The sequence below is a fragment of the Podarcis erhardii genome (assembly GCF_964252035.2).
Source record: "Podarcis erhardii genome assembly, chromosome: 7".
NCBI classification, from domain to species: Eukaryota; Metazoa; Chordata; class Lepidosauria; order Squamata; family Lacertidae; genus Podarcis; species Podarcis erhardii.
In genome coordinates this window covers 31,009,855-31,034,972 of record NC_138511.1, presented here as the reverse complement: position 1 = coordinate 31,034,972, position 25,118 = coordinate 31,009,855, and the positions used below count along the sequence as shown (strand labels likewise).

At 42.6% G+C, this 25,118-nt stretch overlaps 2 protein-coding genes across 7 annotated transcripts in view; both read left to right on the top strand.

Annotated features, from left to right (window-relative positions):
- Positions 1–6,716: 6,716 nt before the first annotated feature.
- NUDT19 (nudix hydrolase 19) lies at positions 6,717–12,024 on the top strand. Its single transcript, XM_081871226.1, has 3 exons — positions 6,717–7,602; positions 9,676–9,883; positions 11,022–12,024. Exons 1-3 carry the CDS (start codon positions 6,877–6,879, stop codon positions 11,255–11,257), a joined length of 1,170 nt encoding a protein of 389 aa, XP_081727352.1. The 5' UTR covers positions 6,717–6,876; the 3' UTR covers positions 11,258–12,024.
- A 2,061-nt stretch (positions 12,025–14,085) lies between these two features.
- Positions 14,086–25,118, top strand: part of TDRD12 (tudor domain containing 12) — a 66,061-nt gene continuing 55,028 nt past the window's right edge. For 2 of the 6 annotated variants that reach the window (XM_081870789.1, XM_081870785.1), the window contains exons 1-10: positions 14,100–14,254; positions 15,955–16,039; positions 16,144–16,305; positions 16,794–16,930; positions 17,663–17,782; positions 18,578–18,633; positions 19,671–19,756; positions 20,359–20,554; positions 21,693–21,775; positions 24,822–24,895. In XM_081870789.1, coding sequence (XP_081726915.1) covers positions 16,016–16,039; positions 16,144–16,305; positions 16,794–16,930; positions 17,663–17,782; positions 18,578–18,633; positions 19,671–19,756; positions 20,359–20,554; positions 21,693–21,775; positions 24,822–24,895 — 938 coding nt within the window. In that variant the 5' untranslated portion in view covers positions 14,100–14,254; positions 15,955–16,015. Of the gene's footprint in view, positions 14,255–14,393; positions 14,416–15,483; positions 15,506–15,954; positions 16,040–16,143; positions 16,306–16,793; positions 16,931–17,662; positions 17,783–18,577; positions 18,634–19,670; positions 19,757–20,358; positions 20,555–21,692; positions 21,776–24,821; positions 24,896–25,118 lie in introns of those variants that run through there. The other 4 variants (XM_081870786.1, XM_081870790.1, XM_081870787.1 and 1 more) reach the window with 4 other exon arrangements.

Sequence of the window (25,118 nt, the reverse complement as noted above, 5' to 3'; positions counted from 1 at the left end):
AAGTCATTCAGGAAGACCAGTGGATTATAGTCCTCTAAATGCTTTCTCTCAATACGATTATGTTAGTCTTTTAATGCAGGCTGAGGTCTGAGTGGAATAGTAGGGCTACACGTGAGCAGTCAGCTGCAGTCTACAGTACAACTGGGATTACTGAAGAATGACTGCTTTCTAAATCTTTTGTGAAATTGTGCATGTGCCAAGTATCTGAATAACATTACAGCAAGGAATGAGAAGTCAGTCTATATGAAAGTATATTGCACAGATGAGATGACAAAACTTCATGTTATAATTCCACCAGGCATATTTTGCACAGCTAAGCACTGCATACAGACCAGGAATCTTGGTTTAAAACAAACAATGGTAACTTAAACATGCCAGCTATGGTTTGATGCTGTCTCATTTTGAAACTAACCATTTTCTATTTTAATCTGGATGACAACTGAGTTTGTATACAATGCACAACTATGGCTAGTTCTAAAGTGAAGTAAGACTTCACTTTCGTTTACGTACAGAGAAGGGAGAAGGCTGTGAGGCTGTGTCTGAACTGGGCCTTACATTATTTTACTGCAGATTTGAAAGCAAGGCAGGTCTTTATGTAGACATTAATCTTTTTCTTACAAGTCATGTTGACAGAAGGATAATAAGAAATCAAATCAATCTCTATTTTCTTTATTTGGCAAAATCCATATCTGCTGCACGTAAACTCTGGGAAGCCTATATTTTTTCATGAATATTTCAACGTTTAAAAGTAGCTATTACATCAGAGCCCATCATGTAACTTATTTATTTATCTCTTCTACAGTTGGCAAGGAAAATAACATTAATACAAAAACCTTAAGGAATGCAATATGAATTTAAGAAGATTTTAAAATAATTTGAAAGAAATCAAATTCAGAGAACAGTCCAGATTCTAAAAAAATGACTACAGTGGTACCTCGGGTTAAGTACTTAATTCGTTCCGGAGGTCCATTCTTAACCTGAAACTGTTCTTAACCTGAAGCACCACTTTAGCTAATGGGGCCTCCTGCTGCTGCCGCGCTGCCGGAGCATGATTTCTGTTCTCATCCTGAAGCAAAGTACTTAACCGAGGTACTATTTCTGGGTTAGCGGAGTCTGTAACCTGAAGTGTATGTAACCCGAGGTACCACTGTACTTGTAATTAGGGTGCAGATTAGATTTTAGAACAAGACTAGGTATATAATAGTTTCTAAATCTCCAGTTATAATGCACTTAGTTAAAGAGGAGGAAATAAAAACAATTTCACTTAGCTACTTCATAGCAGTTATATGTTCACTAGCACTTTTCTGGAAAAGATGGGAAATTAATTTAAAGGAAATATAGTAACAGGTAAGTCCATGAAGTCACATACAGATGATCCCTTGTTTTGTATTAAGAATGGTTTTTATCCTTTAAGGACATTGAAAAAAACTTTACCTCAAAAATTAAAATATCCGCACATATGTACCGGTAAGTCACTTATAATATTAGGTTATATCTAATGCTAGTTATACCAAGAGTAGACCCAATTAATACACATGACTAATTTCAATGGGTCTACTCTGCATAATACCTAGCTGGGTACAGCTCACAGTCAGCCGGTTACCAAAAAAACAATTACATAACTTGGTAACCATTAAGAACTGGTACCTGAATTTGCTTGTTTTTCCCCTGTCATGTCTATTGGACTACAGGCCTATGGATAAGGACCGTGTTATTTGTAATTTATATACAGCACCTAGAACATTTCAGGCATTCCATGAATGAAAGAAAAGTAGCAATAATAATATTGCAATAAAGGAATACCAAATAATTCTCTACATTGTGGGTTGTATCCAATGTGGTGCTAAGTTAAAGTCCCTTGGTACTGGAAGTACTGGTTCCACCGGCAACATGTTTTGTATTGTTTCACAACAAAATGCAGAAGCAGGTTGCTGGTAACTTTGCTGCACAACCCCATGAGTTGTGCAATGCATTTCCTCTACAACTGTTGCGAACTGGATACTTCTGCTGTGTAACATTAACATTCCAAAAAAGTGAAAGGGCGAACAGAGAATGTTGGATACAGCCCCATATCTACCATATTTAAACAGGGCAATTTTATACTTGACTATTCACAAGTCAGCTCTACCGAGTTCAATGAACCTTACTAAAGAGTACTGCAGACAGGAAATGGTGAGAAATATTAAGAAAAAATTAATGATAAACAGTTTGTATAGCATATAAGAGAAAGAGTGAGCAGATGTCCAGTCTTGCGTGTGTGTCTGATTATAGCTATGCTGGTGTTTCGTCCCAGTTTTCCCCCCAAACGTAATCAGCCAGCTGGCTGACCTCTGCTACTCTGCCAAGCTAGCACCAGAATGAACTTGCAGCCAAGCAGTTTGGTAGGACGCAAGAGCAGTTTACAGTTTTTCAGCATTCTTTTTTTATTTCTCAAGCAATTTCTATACCACCATCCCCCCGCCAAAAAAAATCACACAGTGATTTACGACAATAAGGTAATCTAAAAACACACGAAACAGAAACATTAAAGCAATAATCCTAAATTACACAATTAACCACATAATAAAAGTGTCTTAATTCATCAGCTTCTAAAAGTCTGAAAAAATGTGAGTTTCTACATGGCATCTAAAAGAACATAAGGTTGGAGAAACACACACTTCAGTCAAGAGGTCGCACTTCAGTCAAGAGGTCGTTCAACTCATGTAGAATCACCAGTGAAAGGGCCCTTCCATGGGCCTCCACACAAACAAACTTCATTTAATGCAGGGACCACCAGGTGAGCCTTTTCTGCTGATCCTAATGCATAGGCAGGTTGATATGAGAGAAGGCATTATCTCAGATATTTATGAACATGAATTAGTAAGCACTGAAAGGGGTTTCAGAGTTTACACTCTGTACAAACTGGCATGGTCCAACTCAACAGTAAAAAAGAAAAAGAAAAAATGTTGGTCCATTAGCCCTCACTACTGACAAAACATAGCAAATGCATGCTCCATTTCTCTGAGCTACCTAGTTCCCATGGAAGGGAAGGGAAGTACTGTAATAAAGTGTGGAGGTGCAATTTTGGTATTCTGCTTCCTGGCTTAATTGAAAGACAAATTAAAGGACACCAATCATGGAGAAGCTACTGACTGCATCTCCTAGGAAGGCCACTACTTTCAGGATAGCAGAGATTCTAGGGAAGTGGAAAGATAATCTTTTGGATTTTGACACAGACTTGATTTCTCCTTGGCCATGGTGATCACTGTGCAGTCATGATCTCACTACTTCCTCATCTAAGATCACTCCCCCCAGTTGCAGTTACAGATAGGTAGCCGTGTTGGTCTGCCATGGTCAAAACAAAATAAAAAAATTCCTTCCAGTAGCACCTTAAAGACCAACTGAGTTAGTTCTAGGTATGAGCTTTCGTGTGCATGCACACTTCTTCAGATACACTGAAACAGAAGTCACCGGACCTTTCTATATAGTGAGAAGGTGGGGAGGGGTATTACTCAGAAGGGTGGTGGGAATGGGTGATTGGCAGATAGCTGCGATGAGCCTGTTGACGACTCTTAACGACTGCAATAGGTCTAACAGGAAAAAGCAAGGGTGAGAAGGTGACAAATGGCTTTGTCATGTATAATGAGATAAGAATCCAATGTCTTTGTTCAAACCAGGTCTCTCCATAGTTTTAAGTTTGGTGATAAGTTGCAATTCAGCAGCTTCTCTTTCCAGTCTATTTCTGAAATTCCTTTGTAATAGAACAGCTACTTTGAGATCTTGTATAGAATGTCCTGGGAGATTGAAGTGTTCTCCTACTGGTTTTTCTGTCTTGTGGTTCCTGATGTCGGATTTATGTCCGTTTATTCTTTGGCGTAAGGTCTGGCCTGTTTGTCCAATATAGAGAGCTGAAGGACACTGTTGGCATTTTATGGCATACACAATGTTAGACGATGAGCAATTAAATAGTCCCGAGATGGTATGTGTGATGTTGTTGGGGCCAGTAATGGTGTTGTCCGGGTGTATGTGGCAGCAAAGTTGGCATCTGGGTTTATTGCAGGCTCTCCCCCCAGTTGCTCTTTGCTACTAAGGATGTCACATCCACTGGCCGCAATCTCACTATCAGCTCCCTCTCCCAGACTGTCACAGTCCCATCCAAAGGCTGCAATTGCTTTAAAAAAACAACAAGGCCAGGATAGAGAATGCCAAATGCATTGTTTATTCTGGATCTTCTTAGATGCATCTCTTGGCCTGCAGCCAAAAGCACTTTATGCTGCACTTCTGTGCAGTTAGCCACACTTACGACCATTGATTTCAATGAGCTTAGGGGGTGAGATCAGGGAACAGTGTACAATAATTTCAACTGCTACACTGACTGGATCAGGGGCCAGCAAACCTTTTAAGCAGGGGGCTGGTCCACTGTCCCTCAGACCTTGTGGGGGGCCAGACTAGATTTTGAAGAAGAAAAAAGAACGAATTCCTATGCCCCACAAATAACCCAGAGATGCATTTTAAATAAAAGGACACATTCTACTCACGTAAAAACACGCTGATTCCTGGACCGTCTGCAGGCTGGATTTAGAAGGAGATTGGGCCGGATCCAGGCCCCAGGCCTTAGTTTGCCTACCCATAGATTGGGTGGTAAAATTTCAAAGCTCTTACAGTAGCATCAAAAGGTAGATATGATATTAATATTGTATAAATATACAAACGTATGTTTAGAATCATGGGAAGTGTGTGCACTTCAGGAAGCAGGTTGAAGCTCAATCACTACAGGCACACCACATGCTGCCTATACTTGTTGTATAAATTTTCTTTTGGACAGCTTGTCTGTAGATTCCCAGGATTCCCTAGAACAGTGGTGCCCAACTGGAGGGCCGTGTACCCCAGAGGTCCGCATAACCCACCCGGGGGTCCATGGTACCATTCACATAACAAAAACCACTGAGATATAAAAAATTTCAAAAGTAGGGGGTGCATGGCTTGGCTTTTGAAAAACAGTACTTAGCTAATTGGGAATATACGGATGTATACCCATGTAACTCCAAACAAGTGTTAAACCAAACCAAGGCTCATAAGTAAACAACAACCCATGGCTTAAGATTTTGATTTGTTGGCAGTAAACAAATCATAGTAAAACTGATGGACATGGTTCACAGGTTCAATAAACCATGGTTTAGCAACATGCGTGAACCAGGCTACAGAGTCACCTTCCTCTTGGACTATAGAAAGGTCACTTGCCAAGCAAGGAAGCAGGTAAGTCAGCACTTTCCAAGAGTCATTATATGTGTGCATGCAGAGCTCTGATCACGTGACACGTGCTGATCCCTCCTCTGCTGCATTGCAGTACTTGAGAAGAGAGTAAACACGAGTCAGGAGGAGCAGTGAACAAACGGCAGAGAGCTACTGGAAGATAGTGTAGCATGTGCCATGTATGCCTTGCATAAGTTAGCCTGCCACTAGTACTGAAGTAAGCTTCTGTACATGGGATGAGGGTGGAGCATCCTCTTGTCCCTTCCACCCTTCCACCAAGGATGTAAAGTCAATCTCCTGTGGCTGTAGTCTAGCTAACAAAAAGTGATTGGCTTAGGGTCACCTAAGGAATGTCATGATTTAGCAGTTACAGATAGGTAGCCGTGTTGGTCTGCCATAGTCAAAACAAAATAAAAAAATTCCTTCCAGTAGCACCTTAAAGACCAACTAAGTTAGTTCTTGGTATGAGCTTTCGTGTGCATGCACATTTCTTCAGATACCCGTATCTGAAGAAGTGTGTCGTATCTGAAGAAGTGTGCATGCACACGAAAGCTCATACCAAGAGCTAACTTAGTTGGTCTTTAAGGTGCTACTGGAAGGAATTTTTTTATTTTGTTATGATTTAGCAGGTATTTGAACCAAGATATCCCAGGTCCTCTATAATTACCTTACTAGCTCTAATACACACACACACACACACACACACACACACACACACACACTTTTTAAGTAATTTACCTTTCCCCTAAAGTTCTCAAGACAGTTGCATACACTCCACCACTGTATCCTTATACCCACCCTGTGAGGTATGTTATACTGATTGTGGGCAGATGAATACAGATCCCAAGTCCCTTCAATTGAAATTCAGGCTGCAATCTCAAACACACACAGAGCGTAAGCCCCAATTTACTTCTGACTCTGACCTTGGCTGCTTCCTTTTCGCTAATGCATTTCACAATGGTTAACTGACACCTGTTTTTAACTCTCTGTGGGTTTTATTGTGTGGTTTTAAATTTTATCGCTGTAAGCAGTTTTGATATATTTTTAATGACATAGTGGTGCATAAATATTTTTTAGAAATAACTAATTAAAAATGGGCGGCAGCGGCCTGTCATTGTGAACCTTGTGTACATTTGCTTTCACTTATCCCGTATACTTACCATGCTCATGCCATCTCTTTTTTCTGTTCTCTCCTTCCTTTGCTGTTCTTGGACTTCCACCTTCCTTAATGTGGCTTCATACCTGTTGAGCGAAATATTTGTTTATTACATTTTTATATATGGCTCTTCATCCGAGGATCACAGGGCGGTGCCAGAAAAACACAAAATGCAGGACATAATAATTATAATGAAAATACCACACACCAACATATTTAGAAGGCCGAAGATCGTTCAACAGTCGAGAGCTGTTAAAATAACAATACTAATAATCATTTCAAAAGCGAGACGCTGCTGTCGGGGGCGGCGTTCCCTTTCCGAACCCCGGCCTGGCAGCCCTGAGGAGACACCGCGCCTCAAAAGGCGAGGCCGCTGGGTGGCGGCGGCGGCGGCAACAGGCCCGCCCTGAGGAGGCGGGAGAGGCGGGAACGTGAGGGCACCAGACTCACCCTTGCCACCGGTGGCCCCGGAGGCCGAGGCGCGCAACATGAGCTGGCGGTTGCGGCACTGGCGGGAGGCGGCGACGCTGCTGCTGGCGGCAGGCGGGCCGAGCGCGTCTCCCCCTCGGCCCACGGCAGCGGGCGCCTTCGACTACGAACTGCTCCTGCTGCGGCGGAGCCCGCGGAGCGCCTTCCTGCCCAGCGCCCACGTCTTCCCGGGCGGCGTGGCGGACGCGGCCGACTTCTCGTCCGACTGGCTGCAGCTGCTGCCGGGCGGGCCGCGCTGCGGGCTGGGCTCGGTGCGGGGCGAGTGCCCGAGGGCGCCGCTCTTCGCCGCCGAGCGCCCGGAGCTGGGCTCGCCGCTGCCGGGAGACGTGGCCTTCCGCCTCTGCGCCATCCGCGAGGCCTTCGAGGAAGCCGGAGTCCTCTTGGTGCTGCCCGGCCCGGTAGCTGATGCCGCCGCCGCCGCCGCCGCCACGGCCGCCACCACGGGCCCGGCCCGCCTGCTGCCAGCCGAGCGCCTCCCGCCGTCCTCGGAGCTGGCTGAGTGGCGGCTGCGGGTGCAGCGGCAGCCCGGCAGCTTCTTGCAGCTGTGCCGCCACCTGAGCTGCGTGCCCAACATCTGGGCGCTGCGCGAGTGGAGCAACTGGCTGACCCCCGTGGGCCGCGCGGGCCGAGGCGGCCGCCGCTACGACACCGCCTTCTACCTCTGCTGCCTCGGGCAGGCGCCGCCGGTCGCCTCGCACGACGACGGGGAGGTGACGGCCTGCCAGGTGAGCGGGACGGGGACGAAGCCGGGGCCGCCGGAGAAAAGGCGCGCTCTCCTCACATGCTCGCTTCAGACATGAGGCGATTTTGGTCGTCGTCGTTATTGTTGTTGTTGTTGTTGTTGTTGTTATTACTACTGCTACTTCTACTACTGTACTACCAATGCTATTTTTCTAGAAAAAGAGGTGCTGGAACTCACCACCGACGCCTCCCCTTGTTCTCTTATAATGGCGAAGGCGCCCACCTGAGAGGTGCCAGAGCTGAGTTCTGTGGCTGGGGGAAAAGCCCTGGCTACTACTATTGTTGTTATTTATTGTTGTTAGCAGGGGCAAGGCACGCCATCTTTACATGCCGAATTCAGACATGAGAAGTTTTATCATTTTTATTACTACTATTATTGTTATATTATTATTAGCCCAGTGGGGAGAAAAGGTGTACTGTCCTCACATGCTTGCTTCTGACACCAGGCTGCTGCTGCTGCTATTATTATTATTATTATTATGGGGTGGGGGGGGAGGTATGCTGTTCATTTGCTTCCAACGAGATGATTTTTAAAAATTATTATTATTAGTGTGGGGGAGAAAGCATGCTGTCTTCAGGCTGGAGGCTTTGCATCTACACAAGGGAAACATTTACATTTTTATTAGATTTATAATGTCGCTCTGCCACAGATGTCAAGACGCTGAACAGGATTCCCTCTTTATCCCCAGTGCTCATTTTATCCTCACAACAACCCTGTGCGGTCTGCTAGGCTAGGAGATGGTTACTAACCAGTGGCCACTAGGCAGGAGAGTGCCAGTAAATTGAATGCCAGTTGCTGGAAGCCACAGGAGCGGAGAGTGCTCTTGGGCTCAGGCCTTGTTTTGGGGCTTCCCCTTAGGGGCATCTCCCCAGCCGCTGTGAGAACATGAGGCTGGGCTCCTTTGGCCTGATCCAGCAGAGCTCCTCTTACATTAGGCAGATTAGGCTAAGGGATGCTTACTAGTCAGTGGCCACTAGCCAAGAGGGTGGCAGTTTGCCTCTGGATATCAGGTGTCAGGAAGTAAAGGGCTGTTGTGGTCATGTGCTGCTTCTTGTAGCTTTTTCATTGGTATCTGGTTGGCCTCTGCAGGGACAGAATCTTGGGGTCAGATAAGCCTCTGGCCTGATCCAGCAGAACTCTTCTTCTTGGGACTAGCCCAAGATCACTCAGCAAGCTTCATAGCTGGTGGGAAGCTTGAACCCAGATCTTCCCAATTCTGCTCTCTAAATAGCACCCTGCTGGCTCCCTGGCATCAGCATTCCCTTCTCTCGCCTCACATAAAATAGACATTCTCTTCCTTAGACTGCAAGTCTCAGCGTGTTTACCAGAATGCAAGGCCTGTGTAACACAATGGGATTTATACTCGGTTAAACAGTGATGAACATGTTCACAGTCTGAGCCCAGAGACTGGCAACAAGTTATGGACAATGACCTTGGCCACACATCACTTGAAACTATACCCTTCTGGTGTGTCCCGTGTAGGACTGGCAGGATGCCAGGTTCAACCCTTGCTCAGCCCTGAAGCTCACTAGGTGACCTTGGGCCAATCCTTGCAGGTTTGGGGCAAATAGCAGCTAGAGAAGGAATACTTTTTAGCAAGAAACAATCAAGGAGCCTTGATCTGGATCAGGAGAACGTTTCAAATTTAGTCTACCTGGCTTTTATTTCTTTGTAATAGAAGCAACCGGTTTTAAGCATTTTTTAAAGAAGCACAAACAATATGTTGTTTGGCTTTTGGCCTGACCAACCTCATAAGATTGTTGTGAGGGTAGTAATGGGGTGTGGAGACTGCTGCCTTGGGCTTTTGGGGAGAAAGATGAGATCAAGCTGGAGAATCCATAGTGCAGCCTTTTGTAAAAACTCTGCCCCTAAATATCTTCTGACCTCTCCTTTGTTTTCCCATAGACCTGAAGGCACAGACATCGCATTTATTTGAGCATTTAGAATTGTTGCAAAATTATATTTTAGTGCTGAAACGATTCAGGTGATTCAGAATATTCCTTGCAATGGGAATTCACAAACTATGGAGTTCAGCTTATTCTTCATTCTTTTTCAGTGGTCAACGCCCTCAGAAGCTGTTGAACTCTTTAAGTCCCAAGACATCTCGATAGCACCACCTCAATTTTATGAATTCTGCAGGCTCTGCAATTTCACATCACTTCATGATCTGCATAGGTTTGCCTCTGAACGAGCCTTAGAAGGATGTGAGCGTTGGATGCCTGTTCTGATGATTGCTTCAGATGGCCATATGCAGATTTTACCAGGTAGATCAAAATGGCATTTGGATTAGTTATTTTAACAATGATAAGTTTATTTTCATTCTTTGGGAAGAACAAGTACTTTCAAATTCCAGTGCATATTATTAGGATGGTGTTTTGAAGAAGAATTGATTTATTTACAATTTCCCAATAAGGGAGGTCTATTCTGAATTGTCTGGTATTAGCCACTAGTGTAATCTGTGGATCTTGTCTATTATTAGGCTTAATGCTTGCTTCTTGAATGATGTTATAAATATATTTCTATGCAATTTAGTGCATCTTTTCCTATAAGTGAGTCCAGTAGGGTTTACTCCCAAATAAGTGTCCATAGGGTTGCAGCCTTATTGTACAATCCTTTGCATGTCATTTAAGAAGTAACCCTGACTAAGTACAGTAGGGCTTCTTAATAAATGAGTTTAGGATCTGCCACAATTGTGAAACTAGTGTGGTTCCTTTCATTTAGTATCGTCAGTGTACTGACCTTGACCTCTGTGTGAAGTCTGCAACTGACATAGGCATTTTATATTTTGCCTTGTTAATAGCCTTTTAAAAAGCAAGAAAACTCAGTTACAGGTTTAGCTATAACTTTTCATTACTCAGCAAAGCAGGCAAAAAAGAAAAGGGGAGGATTCAACCTTGAACCCTGCTTCTTCCCAGAGCTATAATAGTTGAGCTCCAGATTTTTAATATTTATATCTGGCCTGTCTTCCATGGTGGAACTCATGGCAATGTAGACAGAGTTCCCAGGCAGTCTTTTCTTCATCCATAGAGAGGATAGAATAGCCCAAGGCTACTTATCCTAGTAATTGTAACTCTCAGTATAGTATTATGTCCGAACTGAGCATATTTGTATGTGCAGGCTGGGCCTTAAAGCTCTTGTTTCTCTATAAATTCATTGTTCATATTATATTCCTTGGCACAGATAGAACAAGACCCACTTTATTAGTTCATTGGAATACTTGATTACTTGCATTTTTGTATGCCAAGAGAACCTTTATGAAAAATACTGTCACAAAACCAGTTTTGAATCTTATCAAGCCATCCAACAGCAAAATAGCTTAAAATCTCTAGAAGTACCTAAAACGAAGTTCACTGAAATACTGAATATTACATAAAAATTTAAGTTATACATTATATTTTTTAGGTGATGAGCTATATCCAGAAGATCCCGATTTTACAGGAGAAAGAAAACCAATGTTGATGACAGATAAAAAGATTGAAGATCTAATGAAAGACGCCAGTAGACTTCACCGGATAGTGACACAAGACCATAATAATGTTAATATCTATGTGAATATCAAGCCCAAATATAAACACATCAATCCTATAACAATGGACTTTAAAAGGGGTAATAATGCAGATTGCAACAGTAAATTATAATATTTTAAAAATAGTTTACATATTTTTATATCTACCAACGCAATGGCAGTTCCTGAATAAGCTGCCCTGGGAGCTTCACATTTTGCTAAGCAACATGTATTTCAAACGTAGCTGGAATTAATACATTATTGTGCCACTTTATCTACATCAAGCCTTGTGTGAATGATTTAGGCTTTCGTTTGTGTACCACAGTAATTACTTCCCTGGCTAAAATTTTGTGCAAATGTGCCAATTCTGGGGTGGACATCTGTCTGCTAAGAACTTGACCTTAATCTACACATTTATGGATTTAAGGCACTGAAGAGGCAGTGGAGCAATAGTTACCCATGGCTACCAAAGACCATTTGTCAGTATTGGGATAAACTGGTCCTTTATCAATATAATTCAGTATCTTGAACTATTCTGCTTTTCTCATTAAAATGTGGAGACACTATGGATGTTTACTCAAAAGTGATGCTCCCTAATTAGCTGGGATTCAAAATGGCAGTTTAGGATTGCAGCTTTACATGAGCATAAGTTCTGTAAATTCAATCAATAGTGATTATTTTTTAAATATTCAGAAGCTCTGCTTTTGGAAGGCACTTTTCTAGACACACTAATTTGCTAGTGCTGTCTAACAGCAATAGAATTAATTCCATTGTATGGTTGGGTTTTCAGTTTTTATATTTCAGAATGTCAACTGATGTGCATTTAAATTAGCATTTAAAACGCCAAATTGTAATTTATTTTTAGAATTTATTTTAAAAATAAATATTTATTTTTAGCAACATTGCTTTGGCTGTTTTTATCATTGCTAAGATATACTGAGCCATTACACATCTTGTTTTCTTTAAAATTAAGAAGAGGCCCTATTAATAGTTTGTGTGTGTCAGGAGCTTCCTTATTTTTAAAAACATAAAGCTGGAAGTTGAAATTAAAGCCCTCCTATTACATTTCACGTGTGTCCAAACTGGAGCTTTTGAGCTGTGTCTGACTCCTAACTAGTTTGAGGAATGAATAGAAAACTACTGGAAAAGTGTCCTCCGTGTGTGCCGGTTACAAAGGGTCTTGGGTTTCCTCCATCCCATCTTCTAGCTGGAATTAAGAAACTGAGACTTGATGTAACATAAGAGGAGGAAGTAACACAGAGCAAGAGAAATGTCTGTCTCTAAAGTTTTACGTTTTGGGTGTTGTAATAGCTAAGCAAAAGATAACAAACTGCAACCAAAGCAGTTTTACACAAATTGCCTTGCTTTGTCTCTGTTGTACAAAAGGTTTTAAAATGTGCACAGAAGATTTATTGAACCATCTATATTTAATGTTCCAAGGCATCACTGTGTATATAGTTTTGTTTTTAGAGAAACTATTTACCAATCACGCATAAATATTAATCAGGCTTAACTGAACCCTCTGACTATGCAGTATCTCTTAGAATGCTATTATATTAGCCGTATTTCAAGTTTGGTTTAAATATTTCACATCTGTTGTCAAGACCAGTTATCACAAATATCAGTCTGTGTCCAGCAAGCTCTTGTTCTCAGAATGTCTTCTAAAAAAAACCCAAGCTCTCAGATCTCTATACAGCTGACTCACGACATGCATGGGAGTTACATTTCAGCAATAGTACATAAAGTCATATTTGTGTATAGTCAGATCCATGGGCGTAGCCAGGATTTTTGTTTGGGGGGGGTAGAACTTCAGATATGTATTGATTTTGATTGATTTAGGAGGGCAGTTGCCCCCCTGCTGCCTTTGGCTACACCCATGGTCAGATCAACTCCTTGGAACTTAGGACTTGCCTAAGATGTAGCAAACTACATCTCCCCCCCCAATTTTATTTTATTTTTGTGGGAAGTCACGTGCTTTAGATGTGCACTAAGTGCACCTTAAATGTATGATTGAAGAGGATCTGCATTAAGTTTATTTGGTGGCAGTGCAAGTTGTTCCCTTGCTTATACCTCTCTTAACAGGCTCCAAGTGGGGAGGCATGAGGGAGGCAAAACCTTAAAGTATATTTGTTTCTCCACCGAGCAGCGTGGAGGTTGTGCAGGCTGAGCAAAAGCGGACATGCCTGATGATGGACTATAACTCAAAGAAGATGTTTTACACATGGCCACATTAGTACAGTACCATACATTTAAAGCACTTTGACCAGCCATTATTTCCTGCAAAGAATTCTGGGAAGTGTACTTGATAAGGATGCAGAGTTTTGTTAGCAGGGATGGCTGATTCCATCCCTCTTATAATGAAGGAGTTGTTTGTTATAAGAGGGATGGAATCCCTTCTAAATACTGTGCATGTGGATGTCTGTATATAAATACACACACACATTCATTTCCCCCTCAAATTACAGTATTAACAGGTTTTTTATTTAAAAAACCACCACCAGTTGGACAAGAATGTGTTCATGTACACACAGAAATACACACACACCATTTCTCTGCTTAATCAGTTTGTTTTAAAAATGTTTATTGTTGAGATAGAAAGAAGATAAAGCCCCTACCAGAGAAGAATGGCAGATTAAGTTGATGGATTATGCCAAATTGGCAAAAATGACCAGAAGAAACAGAAATCAGGAAGACCAAAAAAATTCATAAGGAATGAGGAAAATTTATTATTTATCTTAAAAATCATTGTAAACAGTTAAAACTTAGCAGGACTGGAATAACACTTGTAGTTTAATGGTGAATTTTGGACATAATGGGGATGTATTTTATGTTGGATGTTGGATATGTGATTGTAAAACTCTGACCTGAAAACCAAATAAACAATATTTTTTAATGTTAATGTTCACACACAAAATCAAGGGTTTTTGGTTTTTTTAAAACCGCGACAAAAACAAAATGGGCCGCCCGTCGCTGACACGTGCTCCGCCGCTGAGAAGCTGGGAGCGCCACTGAGCATGCGCGCGCGCGGCGGCAGCGGTTAAACAGCCGCCTCAGTTCTGGAGCACGCGGAAAGGAAAATGTAAGTTAACCGCTGCGGGGAGGAGACGGAGAAGGGGCGGGGTGAGACGAGGTGAGTTGAGGAGCGGAGCCCGAGGTTTGCATTTGAGGGCGCGGGGAGGTGCGAGCGGTGATAAAGCAGCCGCGGGGACGAGCTATTCCTCAGAAGTGGGGGCAGCTCCCCCCCCCCCGGCGTCCGGTGGCGGTTACGTATATTTTAATATACGGATACAGGTAGGACACGTGATCAGTTTAGAACCATCGCAGGTGGCCACCTCCCTCCTCGCCCCCTTCCTTGACACCCTAATTTAGTGTGACTTCCCCGCCTTTATTATTATTACTATTTAGTCCAGTGATGGCTGTTTTGGGACTACAACTCCCATCATCCCTAGCTAGCAGGACCAGTGGTCAGGGATGGTGGGAATTGTAGTCCCATAACAGCTGGAGGGCCAAGTTTGGCCATCATTGATTTAGCCTAACTGCTTGCCACCACCCCGCTTTATTATTATTTAGCCTGGCTTTTTACACCTGAGGGGCATTTTTTTTTTTAAGGACCCGCCTTATTCCCGTGATTGCAAATTGTTACTAGTTGCTTCCTTCACAAATGTGACCAAAAGCAACTTGCAACAACAAACAAAAATGTCATTATTTATACCCCGCCCCAAAAGAGCTGTGATGGTGTGAATGGGCAGCCTGTACCCAGAGCCGTTATATGTGCAAGGCTGTTCTCCTAATCTCAGTAAAATTTATATTCAGTGATTTATTTTGAGGACTGTGACCTAAAACAGCCATATGTTCTATGGGCAGTTTCCAGTCCTACTGCCCTTTTTTATTATTGTTTAAGATGGTTTGCTGGGGGTTGGGGGGAGGTTTAATTTATCAACCAGTCTGCTTCACGTTACCCCTCTATAACAATATTAAGAAGTGCTCATTGGGGTGTTAGCAGGCTTTTTCGATAGTTTTTCAAATATATGTGATTTCACAGATGTGTGCAGTGCTTTGTAATGTTACATAACCCCTGTGTAAAAGGGGGGTTGCCTCTATAGAGTCGGGGCCCCAGATGCATGTTTGGACTGAAGGCAGGTGCCAAATCAGACACAGTTGAAGAATACTGTCTTAAGTCGTAAAGAAGCTGACTTCTACCAGCTCAGACTGTCTGTCCATCAAACACAATCTTCAGTACCTGTTCATTACATTTCCTTGTTGCATTCAGAACATCTAACGACTGCAGGAAATCTCAAATACGCCTTTGTCCCATCCTAGTAACTACTTTACTATTGTCTAATTTTATTTTAAACATTGGCCACCTTGAGAACTTTGCTTAGTAAGTAGGCAGGCCATCAGTATCATTAAAGCAGCAGTATATATTTTTGCTACCTTTCCCTTTCTTCAGGGAAAGCAGGGCAGTGGACCGGGGTGATCTTCAACATGTTTTATGCTTATAATTGTATAAAGTAGATTAAGCTGCCTGTATTCCTTGCTCCAGAGAAAGCTGGCAAAGAGAAGCCTGTACTGCCCTTTTTGTTTGTTTGTTTGTTTGTTTGTTTGCTTGCTTGCTTGCTTGCTTGCCTGTCGGTTCAACTGATTGCACACCTAGGCTCAACTTCTAGGGGAGCTGGAGCTATACAGTATTAGTTTTTGGGCCGCTGCATTTCTAAAAGGAAGAAAAGCACCTGGACTGTGGCCTGGTTTTATCAGATTGAAAGTTACTTTTAAAGGAATGTCATTATGTAAAAGCAGTTTAAATGCTTGTTCCTTTGTTGTATTTTTCAGAGGTATAGATAAAGCGTCTAAATCTCTTTGATGTAGTTGAAAAAGTCATTGAAGAAAGAAAATGTTTGAAGTGTTTATATTGAAGGTATTGTGGCTTTTTGGCAAGTTTTAGCATATGAATGTTCATTTCTGAGCATAAACCTTGCAGTGTTTTCATAGGACTCTAACTATGGTATACTTATTCATTAGATTGAAAATCCATGGTGCTTTTGGGGCTACATAAAAGGAGGTGGAAGTATTGTAGAAAACGAAATGGAATATAAAAAACTTCAATCTGAAATGAATCTGTTCTACAATAAATTCCACAGATATGTGGATGATATCAAGCCATCTGTATTGGAAAAGGGCCAGGTAATTTTATGTACTTTATTTGCTTTAGTGGATATGAAATTGAAGAGGGGGAAAGGGAGGCTAGTGTTGGGATATTTGGTGTACTTTCAATGCTAGTCCTACTCAGAGGAGACCCATTGAATGTCATGAACATGACTTACTTTGGTTCATTAATTTCAGTAGTTCTATTATGAGTGAACCTCGTTGGATACAACCTTTTGTGAAAGCACTGGATAACTTTAACAGCAATGCAGGACTCAGCTAAAATGATCATCCAGCCTCTGCTTATAATATTATACAGTACATTTTATATTTGGGTTTAGCTACTTTTGGAAGTTTTTCTAAATAAATTGTCATATTTCTGCCACCTTTTGGGCACTGTATGAAATATAAAGCATGAAATATATAGCACATTACTGGTACATGTAGTTTTTTCCTTATATTCCATCAATTGTCTGCTAATCTCATGTAGATTTTGTGTCAAATGAGAATGGATGTTTCTTTTTCAGGTTTGTGCTGTTTATTGTCAGGAAATGAATTCCTGGTGCAGAGCTGTTGTTAAATCAATCATATCATGTACAGATTATTACCTTGCTGAGTGTTTCCTTGTGGATTATGCCAAGAGTGTCCCTGTGAAAACAGACCGGTATGTTTTAATTATACTAAAGGCAAAGGTTATACACAATGAGAGTACTGCAACCTAGGACTAGCAAGCCCTCTGGAACCTCGAAGGTACGATCAGAAGGTTAATGTCATGTTCTATCACACAAGCCCACTGAGTTTGTGTGATCCTTCTGATAGACCAAAGTGTATGGAGTTGTAAACTCCTACATTCAAATTTAATCTTAAGCTTTAACTTGCTGGCTGGTCCGGGGCAAGTTTGTCTTAATCTTTCTTCACATTCACTTCACACAGTAAGCCCCCAACTTAGGCACATTTAACTTGTGCTCATTCAGCTTTAAGCACACGACAAAATAAAACTAAAAAGGGGCAGAGTTCCAGGAAAAATGACTTTGGCAATCCTACTTGCCATTGAACCCAACGGTTTTTGACTATATGCGATTTTGGCTTTAAGTGCAATTCCTGGAAGGTAGCCCCCGAGTAAGTTCCGGGCTTACTGTAACAGCAGGCAGACTACATTGTCCACCTATCAAGGACAACAAGCAACACTGTGTTATTTACAATTTATGCTTTGTTTATAATAGGAGTGGCCACTGTGGTGCCTATGTGACGTTTTGGAATACAAGTTGGCCATGCTGGCTCTGGCTGGTAGAAATTGTAGTTCTGAACATCCAGAGGGCACCACATTAGCTACCCCTGGCTTATAAAGTATTAATTTATGTTAAAGGGTTTGTTTTTCTGAAATTTCTGTTTTCAGGATTTGTGTTGCCTTGGAATCATTTATGAGATTACCCTACAGAGCAATGAAATTTAGACTGTATGGTACAAAACCGGCCACACTGCGTGTCAACTACTGTAACGACAAGGCCAAGATAGTGTAAGTACATTTTGCAAGGTATTATGTAAAAGCATTCTATATTATTTTGGGTTTCTGTAGGACAAGTATTAGGACTTGTAATTTGGGAGAGACATCACCTTGCCAACAAAGGTCCGTATAGTTAAAGCTATGGTTTTCCCAGTAGTGATGTATGGAAGTGAGAGCTGGACCATAAAGAAGGCTGATCGCCGAAGAATTGATGCTTTTGAATTATGGTGCTGGAGGAGAGTCTTGAGATTCCCATGGACTGGAAGAAGATCCAACCTATCCATTCTTAAGGAAATCAGCCCTGAGTGCTCACTGGAAGGACAGATCCTGAAGCTGAGACTCCAATACTTTGGCCACCTCATGAGAAGACTCCCTGGAAAAGACCCTGATGCTGGGAAAGATGGAGGGCACAAGGAGAAGGGGGCGACAGAGGATGAGATGGTTGGGATAGTGTTCTCGAAGCTACCAGCATGAGTTTGACCAAGCTGTGGGAGGCAGTGGAAGACAGAAGTGCCTGGTGTGCTCTGATCCATGGGGTCATGAAGAGTCGGACACGACTAAACAACAACAATTTGGGTGACATTCCATGTAGCTACAAGTAGAGCCTGTGAAATTTTCCTATTTTATATTTACTAGGGCCCCATATTTCTTGGTATAAATGTCACTGAGGCAGACTTCATATCTATCCAGTTTGTTTCATTCTCTGAGAAACATTTTGAAGTGAAAGAGTACTTCACAAATGTATAATACGTTTTTATATACTTATAATAGTGCCACAGTAAAGTAGTCATGTGTGCTTTTTTGTAGCCCTGCTAACCGCTGGGATATAGCAGCTATCCACTACTTCCAGAATCTCCTGAATGGTAAGGAAACAAGGAATAGCATATTATATAATTCCAAATGTATGGGCTAATTTGTTAAAATGTTGAGGGTTTTTTTTTTAAATCCACCGAGAGGCTGGGTTTGGAGACTATAGCTGAGTTGCAGAACAGCTGACTATCTGCAGATGATTCCATGTTCAGTTTCTAATATCTAAAGGAAATGCCTGTCTGAAACCCTGGAGAGCCACCAGTGTACCAGTCACTGGAGAAGGAGTTGGATGAGCCAACAAATTGACTCAGTACAGTGTAAGGCAATGTCTTCCTTAGATAACTGTGTCTGAAGTAAAGAATATTAGTGTACTTAATGTTGGTACAAATCAGAATAACAGAAAAGTGGCATTATTGGTAATTCATAGAATTGTAGAGTTGGAAGGGACCCAAGGGTCATCTCGTTCAACCCCCTGCAATGCAGGAATCTCAGCTAAAGCATCCATGACAGATGGCTACCCAACCTGAAAAAAAAATATTAAAAATGATATCTACTTGCTGAAGCTTAGCAGTTCACAAATTAATTGTTGAACAGGTTCACAGCCCACTGGCCAGGCAGAATTGTCATAACCCCCCTGTCATTATTCTGATGTCACAACAGGGAGATCCTTTAATGCTGAATGGTAATAAACTTTTGCAGAATTCAACCACATTGTAATTACACACACATCATAGGATTTAAAAGTTTTATCTTGCTTGCAAATGTCTAGCAACTTGACTTACATACGTACAGAAATAAAATGTATCTATTTCTAGCTTTACTGGAGTAAAACTGATCAAATATTTTGAGATTCATTTCTAACGGGTTAACTATCTGTTAATGGCTCCCCAAAATGTATGCTTATTGCATTACCTTACTCCAATCAAGGGGCTGCTTATAACTTTTGATTCTTTGGCAAGAATGTAGAAAATCAGTTGTTGTTGCCTCCCCTCTGATATTTCATCCATTTGGCTTAATCAAGAAAGACCTACTGTGGGGAAATGTAGAAATTAGAAGACCTAATTAATGCTCCATTTATTTTTGATTCTAGCAACCACCAAGGTGGAGGCCAAGTTATGTGCTGTTGAAGAAGACAGTTTTGATGTTGATCTCTATGTCACAATAAAGGAAGAAAAGGTAAGCCAGTCACCTTTACAATTCTGTTTGTGTATTGTATTTTAAAACAGTTATCCAGTTTGCCGGGGTGAGTGGCAGCATCTGTCCCTCTCTACTAATGGGGAATAACAGTCTGCCACTCAGCTTCACTTCTTGTATGCACCTCTTTGTATATGTTTTTAAAAGTAGATCCTTTAAAATGATAGCAGGGGTTGTATAGGGTGATGACTTGCTTTTTTGATAGAAGAGGCTCCTGCCCAAAGCCTCTGAGGGTCCAAAGTGCACGGAAGCAAGGATGCTAGGAGACAGGCAAAAACCATACAAGCATTGGCAGGTAGTCTAGAGGCAGACCTGCAGTAGGTGGGTCAGTTCTGGATCCAGTCTTTGGGTGAAAAAGGCTGCTCCCCTCTGGCTTAATAGAATTACATGCTTTGCCCTTATGCCGCAGCTGATGGGAAGATTCTTTGTGCACATGGCAAGCTACTTTAGGTGATAGTAGCTGCCTTATAAAACTATTTCAGGTACCTCCCAAATTGTGTTAGTAATTTTTATCTCTGCCATTAGTAAAAATGTGTCCCCATTATGCCAAACCTTCACATGCATGAAATCTGTTTTCTTCATAGATATGTGTGAATGACGATCTTCTTGCCAAAAAATTTGCTTTGTATGAGGCACCGAAGAGTACAACAATTAGTGCTGTGGAAGACCAGAAGAGAGAAACACCATTAAGCCTTGAGCCTCTTTCAGAGGAGATCAATCCTGCACTTGTTCTGTGGCCAATGTTGTTGCAAGCCAAGGAAACAAAGGCTTTTGAAACTTGTGAGTATGACAGATCTGCTTCCCAAATGAATAGACAGGATGGAGGATAGTGGCAAGGGTGCTCAGCTGTTCCTCTCCTTGCTGCTTTTCCTCTACAGCTCCTACCCCACTTGTTCCCTATTGGCATAGTACAGATCCTTGGGCTGGGCCTTTGCTGTTCACCTGGCTTATCAGTACTGGAACTGCTGTCATTTACCAGAGGAGGGGCAGCACAGCATGGCAGTCAGTGCAGGTGTAGCAGCAGAGTCAGTCAGATGCTCCTATGTGACACCAACCTCAGCTTGCCCCTGTCCCTCAGTAACTGGCAATGACCCTGAAGTTGGTAAGCAGCACCATCCTGCTGTGCTCCACAGACTGTTACTGACAAAAGAACCTAAAAGAGAGGAAACCTAATCATACTCCTCAACCAATGAAAGCTTCAGTGTGATTAACGTTCACTTAAGGCTACCAGGTGACTGCTCAAAGGTGGCTGGATTTTTGAAAAAGTGTTTGTTGAGATCTCTTTGATAACCACACAAACAGTTACTCCATCCTTCTAGCTTTTGAAACTCTATGGAAACAAATGAGATTTGAAAAGCGAAGAACTTACATAAATTCCCAAATCTGGAAGATCTTCCATCTTAATAAAAGTTGCATTGCTGGTACTCCAGGGTTTGGCATACTGCCCTTCTTGACAAAATATCTCATAAACAAAAATAGTTAAAGGAACTGCTCAAATGATTTGTTTTTATTTTTTTCTGTATGTCATAGTTTTATTTATTATATGTGTCACCAGTATATGGAAATGTCTGGCACATCTAAGACTTCAGAGAACCATTTTCCTCAATAATGATGGAATGTTACAGGTGGAGAATATTTTTATTTGTAAAAGGAATTTTGTATAAGTCAATACTTTATTATCTCTTTGGAGCTGCACTGTATCTTTTTACTTTTCTCCTTCCGGGCTGTAACACTTTATAGTTTATATTTTTATTTGGTTTCTTTTATTATGTTTGGACTTTTTAACAAAACCAAGAAAATACTAAGTAAAAGAAACTTACAAAGAGGAGAAAACTCAAGCTTGATGTGATAATGTCTCAAATTGGCATTATTACACTTTAAGCAAATAATGGAACATACTGCATTTTATTTCTTTTAGGTGCTTCTGCTTCTGATGACGTTAAAAAAACAGCTTGCAATAATTTGCAGGAAACTGATTTAGCCAGTGAAGAAACAGAGCCAGTGAGTGATTGTAGCAAAAAAATTAAATTTGCTGTTTACTATTCAAATAATACTTGGGAAAAGTTGGAACTGGCTCACTGCAGTGCTTTGAGCATTGCTTGAAGTGTGTGTGTACAGATTCACCTGTATGCATTACTGCTGTTAGCCCCTGTTACACAGTGCTTGTGACATGACTGTTGGTAAGTGGTTCAGCTTTCAACGTGCCCCACCAATTCCCAAATGCTTCCGGATTTGTTTTCTCTCTTGGGGAGGTGTCTGATTGTAATTAGGCTGGGGGCAGTCAGGGGCAAAGAGTTAAGGCCCTCATTCATTCATTCATTCATTCATTGACCTCCCTGCCAATTTAGATACAATGACTGAACTGGAGGCCCCTCGACTGACTTCAGGTCCAGTGTTGGACCATTTTGATCAGATACTCCCTACTGATGTGGATAGATTCCTCCAAGTTGGTAGGCCCACCACCTGCCTCCTTGATCCGTGCCCGTCTTGGCTGATTAGGGAGTGTCCAGATGTTGCGCGGACCCCCCTGGTTGAAATTATCAATTTGTCCCTTGACACGGGGACATTCCCAGGGGAACTGAAGGAAGCAGTGGTGTTTCCACTCTTAAAGAAAACTTCATTAGATCCCTTAGACCTATCCAATTACCGCCCAGTTTCAAAACCTCCATACCTGGGTAAGGTAATTGAGAGAGCAGTTGCTGAACAGCTTGGTAGGTTTATGGAGGAAACATCGGCATTAGATCCATTTCAGTCCGGTTTCCGTCCTGGTTTTGGGACGGAGACGGCTCTGGTTGCCCTAACAGATGATCTCCGTAGACAATTGGATCGAGGCGGGTCAGGACTGCTGATCCTTTTAGATTTGTCAGCAGCCTTTGACATGGTCGATCATGATCTTCTGGACCACCGCCTCGCAGACGTGGGGATACAGGGCATAGCCCGTAACTGGTTGTGCTCTTTTATCTCTGATCGGGGACAGAGGGTGGCACTAGGGAGGGAAATGTCGTCGCGCCACTCCTTGGTGTGTGGAGTGCCGCAGGGCGCAGTTCTCTCCCCGATGCTTTTTAACATCTTTATGTGCCCCCTTGCGCAGATTATCCGGAGCTTTGGGCTGGGCTGTCACCAATATGCTGATGACACTCAGCTCTATCTGCTGATGGATGGCCACACCGACTCGGCCCCTTACACACTCACCAGATGCTTGGAAGCTGTGGCTGGATGGTTTCGTGGGAGCCGATTGAAACTAAATCCTTCAAAGACAGAGGGACCAACTCCCTTCTCTTGCGGGGGCCCAATTAGTGCCATTGCCTTCCGTTAAGAGTTTGGGTGTAATCCTTGACGCCTCCCTTTCCATGGAGGCGCAAGTTACAGCAACAGCCAAAGCGACCTTTTTCCACCTTTGCCGCATCAAGCAGTTGGTCCCTTACCTTTCCAGCCCTGACTTGGCCACAGTGATCCATGCGACGGTCATCTCCAGGCTTGACTACTGTAATTCGCTCTACGCGGGGCTGCCCTTGAAGCTGTCCCAGAAACTCCAGCGGGTACAGAATGCTGCAGCGAGGCTTCTCACGGGGTCTCTGCCATGGGAGCATATTCACCCAGTGCTTTTCAAGCTGCACTGGCTCCCGGTGGAGTACAGGGTCAGATTTAAGGTGCTGCTTTTTACCTTTAAAGCCCTTCACGGCCTAGGACCCTCGTACCTACGGGACCGCCTCTCCTGGTATGCCCCACAAAGAGCCTCAAGGTCCATAAATAACAACACCCTAGTGGTCCCAGGCCCTAAGGAAGTTAGATTGGCTTCAACCAGAGCCAGGGCCTTTTCAACTCTGGCTCTGGCCTGGTGGAACGCTCTGCCTCATGAGACCAGGGCCCTGCAGGATCTGATTTCTTTCCGCAGGGCCTGTAAGACAGAGTTGTTCCGCCTGGCCTTTGGCTTGGAGCCAATTTGATTCCCTCCCTCCCTCTCTTTCTTTTTTCTTTTCCTTCTCCTCCTGCGATGAGGCTACATTTTAATATTTTAATGTTCCATTATTATAATGTTGTATTTTATTTTTGTTTTTAAGTTGTAATCATTCATCTTGTTTTTATTATTGCTTGTAAGCCGCTCTGAGCCCGGCCTTGGCTGGGGAGGGCGGGGTATAAATTATTATTATTATTAGTAGTAGTAGTAGTAGTAGTAGTATTGTGCCATTGTTCTGAACTGTGGACAAACCATACTTACAAGCCATGGTTTGTTGTTAATTTATAAACCTTGGCTTACATTAATCATGGCTTAGTGTTTTGTGTGAACCCAGCCGTAGTCTTGCTACTCTGTTCTTAGTCCCCTCATTCATAACTTGTGACCAACAAATCAGAAGCTCAGAAAAGCCGGTGGAGCTGGAGGAATACCTTTTAAGTATTCTTGGTCATATGACCTGTCTACCTCCAGTGGGGGGCCTTAACCCATGGTTGTCTTGGAGTTCTCCAAACACTAATCCAATAAGGAGCAGTCACACCAAGTATTCACTGCTCTCTTCTTTGACAAATTATGTTTGTATAGATAGAATGGTGAAGGTTAGTTGCAAATCAACTTCACAACTGAGCCAGCTGAGCCACATGGCCAGTGGCGGAGGAAGAGGAGTGCAGGGGGAGCACACCGCCCCCGGCAGCGCGATCCTGGTGGGGTGCCATTGCGGCTGCCCGCACTGGGCACCACGCCCCACAGGCGGCGCACCACGCCCCCGGGTGCTCTCCGCCCCCACCCCCACCTGCTCTCCGCCCCGCCCCCCCGGTGCCGGAGCATGAAGCTCCACCACTGCACATGGCTTTGAGATATTGCTACTGATGCTGCAATAGAGGGATGGAAGAGTAGCTTGATACAATCGCTTGCAGATGTGTTTTGTGTTGTGGGTGAGAAAGGCTGCATTTTACTGTGTTCCAAAGCAGTGCAATGTGCCTTACTCTCCATTCTAGTCTTATAGTGAAGTAGCTCCAGCCAGAAGCACAGAGGTACCCTGTTTCCTAAGTCATAATTAACATAACCCTGGGATGTTTTTGTCTGCTTACTTAGGCTGTAATGGTGCCGGTTCCTCCTTTAAAACAAGGCATAACTGTTTCCTTGCAGGCGGATATACAAACAGACAGGTTTGTTTTCACCTCTAAATCTTCTATTCCTATTCCCTTACATAGGCAAGGGGCTGAACCTATATGTAAAATAAAATTAAACTTGCTGATTGTCTATTTTAGAGCACAGTTAATCTGTTTAAATGTAAGTAGTTTGACTCATTTGTTCATTTTCCTGCACGGGAAGAAGACATGTCTTATGTTGGCATATTTGTGAAAATAAGATAATTATCTTATGCAAGTT